This window comes from Culex pipiens, chromosome 3, assembly GCF_016801865.2.
Source record: "Culex pipiens pallens isolate TS chromosome 3, TS_CPP_V2, whole genome shotgun sequence".
Classification (NCBI taxonomy): Eukaryota; Metazoa; Arthropoda; class Insecta; order Diptera; family Culicidae; genus Culex; species Culex pipiens.
The window spans coordinates 129,284,215-129,293,916 of record NC_068939.1 but is presented as its reverse complement, the minus strand read 5'-3'; the positions used below and the strand labels follow the sequence as shown (position 1 = coordinate 129,293,916).

The following is a 9,702-nucleotide window of genomic DNA, read 5'->3' as shown; positions in this document are numbered from 1 at the left end:
TGGACGTTTGAACACCATGGTGAGCTATCTGTTGGAGAACAATATCAACTACCAGGAAGAGGCGGGCAAATTGAGTTGCAGATTCAACCTGATGGAAACCATCATTTTTACGACGCAGGACAACGTGACGCATGCAGAGCGGATCTTGAGCCACATGAACGAAACGGCTGCGGTTTATTACTTGGATGCAAAGTCAGCAATGTTGGAGGATGTGGGGGAGAGGAATGAAGTTTTGATTGGAGAGATACGTCATACAAGTGCTGGCTTGAATGAATTGGAGACGAGAGTTAACAAGTTACGGATATCGATTCAAGAGTTGAAGTTCAAAAATAAAATTCCGTTTTAAAACAAAGGCAGTTTGTCAGTAGAATCACAGTCCTACAGCTTTATTTCATGAACATCAACAAACACCTAAGCAACGATAACCTTCTGGTTGACGGCATGTCCGACCAGCGGGGCCACTCCCAGGTAGTTGTTGTATCCGTAGCCGTATCCAGTGTGGGCAAAAGGAAGTCCCCACGGGTTAACCTTGGCAATGGTGGGCTGGGCAAAAGGTGTGACCTTTCCTGGCCACGCTGCTGCCGAGGTCCACTGGTTGGCTCCGTACGGGTAGGTGGCTTGGTGGTTCCAGGTGTTGAGGCCGTTCCAGGAGTTCAGACCATTCCAGGAGTTCAGACCATTCCAGGAATCTACGTCGTAGCTGGTCACTGGCCACGAGCTTGGGACATGTCCAGCCTGGGCGGCAACGGCCAAACTGGCGACAAACAGAGCGATGAAGGCCTGCAAAAAAGAAGTTTCATCGGTTTGTCCAAGTTTTACTGCAAAGGCTTACGTTCATTGTTTCACGGCTGGTTGAGTCTTAGACGAACTTAGCGATCAATGAAAGAGCAGCTGGTGAACTATGCTAACAAAAGCATTGTCAACTGGTTTTATACCATTTGGACAACGCATCCTGAAAACAATTTGAACTAAGTTTGCGAAAACCATCCAAGCGTATCGTAAACAAAAAGTCACCCAATTGGTGACAAGGTTCTTCACTCGGAAGTGATTGGAATCGACTCAAAAGTGAAACTTTGCAATATTTCGATCAATCGAAATAGTATAAAATCACGTTTCAGGACACTGTCAAGCATAGTTCACCAGCAGCTTTTCCATCGATTGTTCAGTTCGTCAAAGGTTCAGTCAAGCGTGAAACAATGAACGTAAGTTGATCAAGAGTAATGTGTGTACATTTCCCCTCAAAGCTAATCGAATCTTTTCGGATAGGCCTTCATCGCTCTGTTTGTCGCCAGCTTGGCCATTGCGGCCCAAGCCGGTCATGTCCCAAGCTCGTGGCCAGTGACCAGCTACGGCGTAGATTCCTGGAATGGTCTTAACTCCTGGAATGGTCAGAACTCCTGGAACCACCAAGCCACCTACCCGTACGCAGTCAACCAGGGGTCTTCGGCAGCAGCATGGCCAGCCTACAACGGATGGTACGGTCACGGAAAGATCACACCCTTTGCCCAGCCCACCATTGCCAAGGTTAACCCGTGGGGACTTCCTTTGGCCCACACCGGATACGGCTACGGATACAACAACTACCTGGGAGCGGCCAAGTACGTTGCCACCAACCCCGGATCGGTCCACGTGGCTCCGCTGGTCGGACATGCCGTCAACCAGAAGGTGATCGTTGTATAGGGAATTGCTGATGTTCAAGAAATAAACTGTGATGTTATCGTATAGATCTTATTGTTTAATTGTGTTCAAAACTTCTTTTACAATCAACAACAAAAATTGATGATTTTTAAGGAGGCTAACAAATGAATAGTTGAAAAATCATTTTTGAAAAAAAAAACGAAATAATTGTTAATTTTGAAAGTAATTTGCAGATGGAAAACCACTCATTTTTGTACAATTTTTATTTGAATTTATTTGACAGGGTTGGAAAGTTCTTTCAATGACCTAACTAATGATGGGTCTGATGATGGATCCGGACATCGTTTACATACATTTAAGAATCCGGCATCAAAAAAGTACATAAATATCACTTATGTGGTCATATCTCAAGACAGGGTTGTCAGATCTTCAATGTTTTAGGCTCGTTAAAAAGATCTTTTGATAACCTAATCAACGATGGGTCGTATTATGGATCCGGACATAGTTTACATACATTTAAGTGAGATCCGGATATATGTGAAAACACATTTTTATACATGACTTTTGAACTACTTATCGAAACTACAATCTGTATAAAACTCGATATATGGGGCCCTAAACCAAGTCGAATGCAACAGGTTCAGGTCAAATCGGTTCAGCCAGTGCCGAGAAACATGAGCTAGTTTGTTGGTCACATACATACATACACACACACATACACACAGACATTTGTTCAGTTTTCGATTCCGAGTCGATATGTATACATGAAGGTGGGTCTGCGACGTTTTTATACAAAGTTCATTTTTAGAGCAGGATTATAGCCTTACCTCAGTGAGGAAGGGAAAACACTTAAGAGCTCAGCGATGCCATTGCAAGAGCTAAAGCAAATCACTCAGTAATGCACTTAATGGACCGATTTCTTCAAAAACTCCATAATTCCCGAATGGACGCAACACTATTTCGTAGATTAGAACACTTTTTGACCCGAAAACTAGGTTCCAAACTGTTAAAAAACCGAAAACAATCGAGCGCGATTTCCAGCAAGACAACGTCAAGTTAGTGTTGCCAGACCATCCTCATGGAACGTCGAAAGAAATTTGAAGAAATATTAAACATATTAATATTAGTTTTGGTGTAAATGGCAGCCTAAGAGCGAAAAAGTAATTTTTGTCCATAAATTACTTTTACACCCCAAAATCAAACATTTATGAACAACTTTTCAAGGGAGCGTCCATAACCAAAGCCACTATTATAGCAGACGTGTATCCAGTAGATACACCTTTCTTCCAAATTTGAGCCTGATTGGTTGAAATTACGACTTGTGAGAGCCATTTTAACATTGTTCCCCGTGTCTCATTGATGACTACTCTACCCTACCGTTGTTTCCAAAAATACCATAATTTCAATGTATTTTACCATAGTTTCTGAAATATGTCATCAACAATTTTGGAGATTTGACAGAAACTTCTACAATAATCATTTTTCACCAACTATCATCTTTGGAAAAATAAATAAATACGTTTTGAGATGTTGGCAGGTCAGAACTTTGACATTCAATTAAAGCTAATTAAAAGCTTTTTCAGTTAAAATCGAGTGATAAATAGCTAAATAAGAAGGGAGCAAGCAAGTTTCTATTAAAAGTTATGCAAAATTAGTTGTTTAAATAGTGAAAATCAGCAAATTGGATGGAGTTGCGAGCGAGTGCTTAACCTGCCAAACATACGAGAATTTCCCTATATATATTTTTGATGAGCTCATAAAATATTTATTAACTGCAAAAGACCAAAACAAACGATGATTTTACAATGCTTATAACTTGAAATCGTTGTACTTTATCAAAAAATGTGTAAAATCTCAAATGGTTTTTAAATTTTGTTTGACAACATTTCAGGCTTTTTATAAAATTCATCCAAAATTATTGAAGCAAAATGGCATTGCATGGGCAACGTTTCATTCATATACATATAATGAAAAGTCAATTTGCGCAAACGTAGTCACCCTGGTTTACGGTCTCAGATTTAGATATTGAAAATGGGTTGAAATTTGAGATATGTTTAATGCTATTGGCTTCATATTAGCATACAGTCCTGACTCGATTATACGAAGCCTCGATTATCCAAAGGTTTGTATGGAACTTCGGATAATCAAATCACGAATACAATTTTTTTTCGCATGTTTTTTTTTGTTACATCAAATTTGAATTCTACGACTTAATCTTAGTCTAGTTTGAATTTTTGATTGGCTAATAAATTCAAAAATACTTTTTTTCATTACTTCATCACTGCCATTTTGGCCACCATCTTGGTTTTTAAAATTCTTTATCGCTTTAAAGTAGTTAAGGGTCATTATTAAGCTCAAAAATTTTAAAGACAACGATTTTTTTCCTGATTCGATTAACTGAAGTGAAATTTTGCCAAGGCCTTCGAATAATTGACCCGGGCGGAAAGTGAGTTGGTTGCGATAACTTCGAACTATCTTGGCTTGTTTATTTGCATCTTGTTGTAAACTCCTCGAGTTATGACGACTTTTGAAACCGACTGCGTATCATGGAAAGTATATTCCATGATCATACTGCATTATCTACAGTTGATATTGAGCTGTTAGTGGTAGTTTTTTTAGACTTAGCAAAAATTTCGAAAATTAATTTTTTTTCAAAAATTTTACCCGAACATCATGAAATGATTATTTTGACTTTGTTTCAAATTTATGCTGGACTTAGCAAAATTTGCAGTCACTGACCGAATTTTCAATTTCCGATACTTAGAATAATTTTCATGAGCTGATATTTTAAAGCTTGATTTTATTTATGCTGGACTTTGAAATTTTTGCGTATATTTTTTAATTCTTTACTTTTTACAGAAAAAGCATTTTTTTGGGACTTAGAAAATTTTCGGGAGTTTGGAAACATGATAAATTATTTTGATGTTTATTTTTGCTTTGAACCAAAATTTCGGAAAAATCAACGAAATTACAGGAAATTTTCGTCTGATTTTTACAAAAACATCAGTTTGTTCCTAAAATAATGTCCCTAACAAAACGTCTTCATTGACATTTTGAAATTCGAAAGTTGGTTTTTAATAATTATTGATATACCCCCTACAAAAATCGTTCCGGCACTTAGAAAATTTACGGGATCAGTATCACGATAAGATTTTTGGTAGAATTTTTTAGAATTTAAGGACTTTGCGAAATTTTTGCTCTCAGCCAGTTGAATATTTTTCAACATTTTGAAAAATTATTTTGATAAGAAACATTACCAGGCTTTTTGGAATTTTACTGTGGATTTTTGGACTTATGCAATTTTAGGAATATTTTCATAAACTGTTATTTTTAATTTAAAAAAATGGAATATAGAGACTTTGGATTTTTCGTGATTTGGAAAATTATTATGACATTTTGGCAATTCAACGCTTTCTCCACAATTTTTTAATGAGTTTTTAAAGTAAAATAATTTTTCAACTTTGAAAAATCTTGTTTTGATGTAAGTGCGTATATTCCTGCAATATTACTCATATTTGTGAAGAGGAAGAAGGGGGGAGGGGGGGGGGGGTCTGAATTGTGGCGGGATGCATTAAAAACCAATAAAATTATTTTTGGGATCAAAATCTACTTTATGAACTTGATATGATTTTTGGAAGATTTCAGTTGTTTGCTACTATAAACTCAACTTGATGTGGCATTGTTGGTCAAATAAACTCAACAAGATTTTTCGCAGATACGCCTCGAACAATTTATGTTCGTGGCCATGTTCGGTTATCTCTTAACCATACCCTGGGGTGAACTTGACTTGTTCGTGTTTTTACGAACATGGGTAGATTTTTCCAAGATGCAACTTTCTGCCCGGGGAGTCAGGACTATATATCAACCTGTTTATAAGAGAAAATGTACACGGTTTCCTAATCAATTGTGACGATTTCATCATTACAATTTTTTGAATTACATTATTATATGATAATTCGCAAAAGCGTGTAAAATGTTATGCCCTCAGCAAAGCATTATTAAAATGAGCTCACCTTGGTCGCCGTAACCCAATAACTTGCCACGTTAATATCACCCGGCATTACAAACCTCGTTTCAATTTCACGGAGCAGGTTCCAATCATCCCGTCTGCCACAACCAACGCGGTCAATTGGAATGTGTGTACTTGGCTTGGGGGTACCAAATGTCAATCGGCGTAATCGCGCAGCGCAATTAGATCCGCGATCGATTTTGATGAGCTCTTACTGCTGTTTTTCCCACAGTATCAGGTTGGGTCACTCTTTGCACCCACAATTTGGTCTTATTTCAGTGTTTTTTGTACCCTCATCAACCGGAGTGGATTTTGATTAACAGTTCACATTTGTGTGTACGAAAGCCCCACATTTGGTCAAAAGTACTCCCGCAAGTAGCTCGCGGAGTGCCGCCGTCTAGTTCGCGATATTTCGCGCTTCTCAATCGCGAAATGACAAAATGAACTCACGCTGTGCAGTTTCTGCATCTTCTCCTATTCCAAAATGGTAATAACAATATAATAGTAATAACCCTCCTTCACAGCGGGCTGTGGGAATTGGAACGCTTTTGGCGAGTTGGCGAACTTGACGGCGGTGGTGGTGCCCACCAGAGAATTGCACAAGTGTCATTTCGTTTATGTTGGACGATAATTTTCCCATAATTTCCCTCCTCCCTCACTTCCCCGCTCAGATCTAACATACATTGCAGAAATTGACCGGGCAGCCAAAAATAGTCAAAACCAGTCCACGCGGAGCCAAGCTTAATGTGTGTCTAGGCATGAATGGACGGACGAACTGGTGGTCAAATGAATGTCCGTCCAGCGCATGACTACTGGACATTGCAATGTGCTGGTGGTGGTGCCTTAATTAAAATCAATTCTGACCAGGTTTCCATTTTGAGCGCGGGAGCTGTGCGATTATGTGAGTTTATTTGCGAGTTAGAGTAGTTCGAATTTTCCAAGAATGAGTTTTTTTTCAGAAAATCCATTTTCCACATTCGTTTACACATTTTTACAACAGTCCATACAAAAATTAACAGTTTTTAAGGTGAAATGGGACGCCAGTCCTTGGACAACTTCTGTACCACTTTAAACAATTTCTGAATTCGGCAGATTGTTTGCTCTCTTTATATTTATCGTCTGCAACAGACAACAATTGTTTAAGTTATGGTGTTTTCTATAAAGGTGTTTCCAAAAAATCGTGGTTTCAAAATGGCGCTCTCTTCCCGTTTCATGTGAATGTAACATAAACATTTAATTGTGCACTTCATCTAGAGCTTTTTGGACCAAGATTTTCGTAACACTTATTTCAGTATCTTCAAAACTACGGGAACTATCGATATGATTTTGTATTGATCACTTAAAGTACTGTCTACTAAAGGAAGTGTTTTTGTCTTTTAATTTTAAATTTTTTCAAACTTACTGACCCAATTCTGCAACAATGTGATTATGAAAATTTTATCCACCCACCCCCCTTACACTCGACATAGGTTAGAGTCGAGGTACATACAATTTGAAAAAATATTTGCAACGTTCAAGAGTCGCTCATCAATTTTAAAATTGACCATTAATTTGGAATGGAGAAAATAAAATTAGACTTTTTTGAAATAAAAAAAGCTTTTTATTTATTTTCAATAGAATTATAATGATTTTTTCTTCTATTATGATTATTAAAAGTATTTAATAAGTAATCGTTAATCAACACGTTGTTTTGGTGGCAATCAGATAACTTAATTTTACAAAATTTTTAAATTTTGAAGCTTTCATTTCGAATTAACACTTTTAACAAGCTGACTTCATGAAGTTTTGCACAAAAATCATCAAAGCGCTTCTCAATAACACATTAATTTTTGCTTCTTTTAATATTGTCAAATTTATTATTGCACTTAATTTTAAATACCTGCTTTTGAATTTATATTTTTGGAAAGCCGGCAACACCGCTTACTAAATTCTGGTCGCGCTTGCTATAGGTCTTAAGATTAAATTGTTGGGTTTCCAAAACAATCCTTATTTTGAATATTTCATTGCGATACCCAGTTATTGGAATATGAAAGTCGAATAAAAAAATATCGGTTAAAATCCTGAAGAACTGATAAATTTTTCTAAAGATCTGTAAGGAAAAAGATACACCAGCTACGTAAATTGGAAAAAATATACACTTTTACTTTAGAGCAATATTCCAGAATGTCGACCATCGATTATGAATTGCATTTTATATTTAAAAAAAAAAACAAAAAAAAAACATTTTGTATTTTGAATTTCGACTTGGAAACATTAGGATCACTCTCAATCAATTTTTATTCATCTTTAATTTAGGTATTTATAAATTAAAAAAACATGTTTTAGGTAAAATTCATTTTTTTATTCACCTTTAATTTTTATTTGTTTTGGATAGTCAAAAAGGACAGCTTATAAACGATTTTTTAGAGAACAGTCCAAGATTATACGAAGTCCTTAGAAAAAATTCATAAATTCAAATTTCGAATAATCAAATCACGAAAAAAATCAAAAAGTGTAGTTATATAATAACAATGGCGTTGATTTACGTTAGTTTAGTTATAATATTTTTTGATTCAAATTAAAAAAAACTCATTAAATAACATTGCTAGAGCAACATTAAAATTACTGTTTCCAGAAAATCAAGAAAAACATTTTTCTACGATTTTTGGGGAAAAAACAAAGATTTCGGTTAAAAATGTTAGAAAAATCCTATAAGATTAATAAATGAGATAATACATTGAATGATTGTACAGTCAAACCTCTTTTTACGCGAATTTTGGTTCTCGCGTAAAAAAAAAATCGCGTAAAAAAAGTTCGCGCTATTTTGAATTTTTCGCGTAAAAAGAGTTCGCGCTATTTTGAATTGCTCGCGTAAAAAGAGTTTTCAGTATTTTTTAGTTTTATAAAGTATTATATATTTTTAATAATAATAATGTAATTCCAGGTTATTCAAAATAGCTTCAGTGACCTGCGCTGTATATTCTACAGCAGGTTGGGATGTTCTGGGTTATCCAAGAACTTCCGGAAGTAATGAACTGATTATCTATCTGTTCAACAAGGGTCTGTACCAGTGTATCCACCATCGTAATAATTGCAGGTAGCTTCCGTGACCTACGATGGTTACCTTGTGATCTATTAGAATGTACTAGGTCATCCAATAACTCCCGGAAGTTATGGCCTGGATATCTACCTGCTCAACGGGGGTCTATATGACTATATTATCCATCGGTATAGCTTCAGGTAGCTTCAGTGGACCACGATGGACATTCTGTGGCATGTTGGATTGTTTTGGGTCATCCAGGAACTCCCGGAAGTCATGGCCAGGATATCTACCGGATCAACGGGGGTCTATATGGGTGAATTAACCATCGGTATAGCTTCAGATAGATTCAGTGGACCACGATGGACATCCTGTGGCATGTTGGATTGTTTTGGGTCATCCAGGAACTCCCGGAAGTCATGGCCAGGATATCTACCGGATCAACGGGGGTCTATATGGCTATATTAACCATCGGTATAGCTTCAGATAGCTTCAGTGGACCACGATGGACATCCTGTGGCATGTTGGATTGTTTTGGGTCATCCAGGAACTCCCGAAAGTCATGGCAAGGATATCTACCTGTTCAACGGGGGTGTGTATGGTCATATTAACCAGCGGTATAGCTTCAGGTAGCTTCAGTGGACCACGGTGGACACTCTGCGGCATGTTGGATTGTTTTGGGTCATCCAGGAACTCCCGGAAGTCATGGCCTGGATATCTACCGGATCAACGGGGGGGTTGAATTAACCATCGGTATAGCTTCAGATAGCTTCAGTGGACCACGATGGGCATTCTGTGGCATGTTGGATTGTTTTGGGCCATCCAGGAACTCCCGGAAGTCCTGACCTGGATATTTTCCTGATCAACGCATAAATGTCCCATTAGAATTAGCATTCGCATTTGAGGACGAGTTCCTGGATGTCTCAAAACAATCTAACATGTCACAAATTGTCCATCGTGGGCCACTGAAGCTACCTGCAGGTATACCGATGGATAATATAGCCATATAGACCTCCTTTGATCAATTAGATATCCA

General features: G+C 37.3%; 1 protein-coding gene across 2 annotated transcripts in view; it reads left to right on the top strand.

Moving 5' to 3' along the window:
- Positions 1 to 355, top strand: part of LOC120414823 (prolargin-like) — a 1,466-nt gene extending 1,111 nt beyond the window's left edge. For both annotated transcript variants that reach the window (XM_039576150.2, XM_052709409.1), the window contains exon 2: positions 1 to 355. This exon is cut by the window's left edge and continues 744 nt beyond it. In XM_039576150.2, coding sequence (XP_039432084.1) covers positions 1 to 346 — 346 coding nt within the window. In that variant the 3' untranslated portion in view covers positions 347 to 355.
- The last annotated feature ends 9,347 nt before the right edge of the window (positions 356 to 9,702 follow it).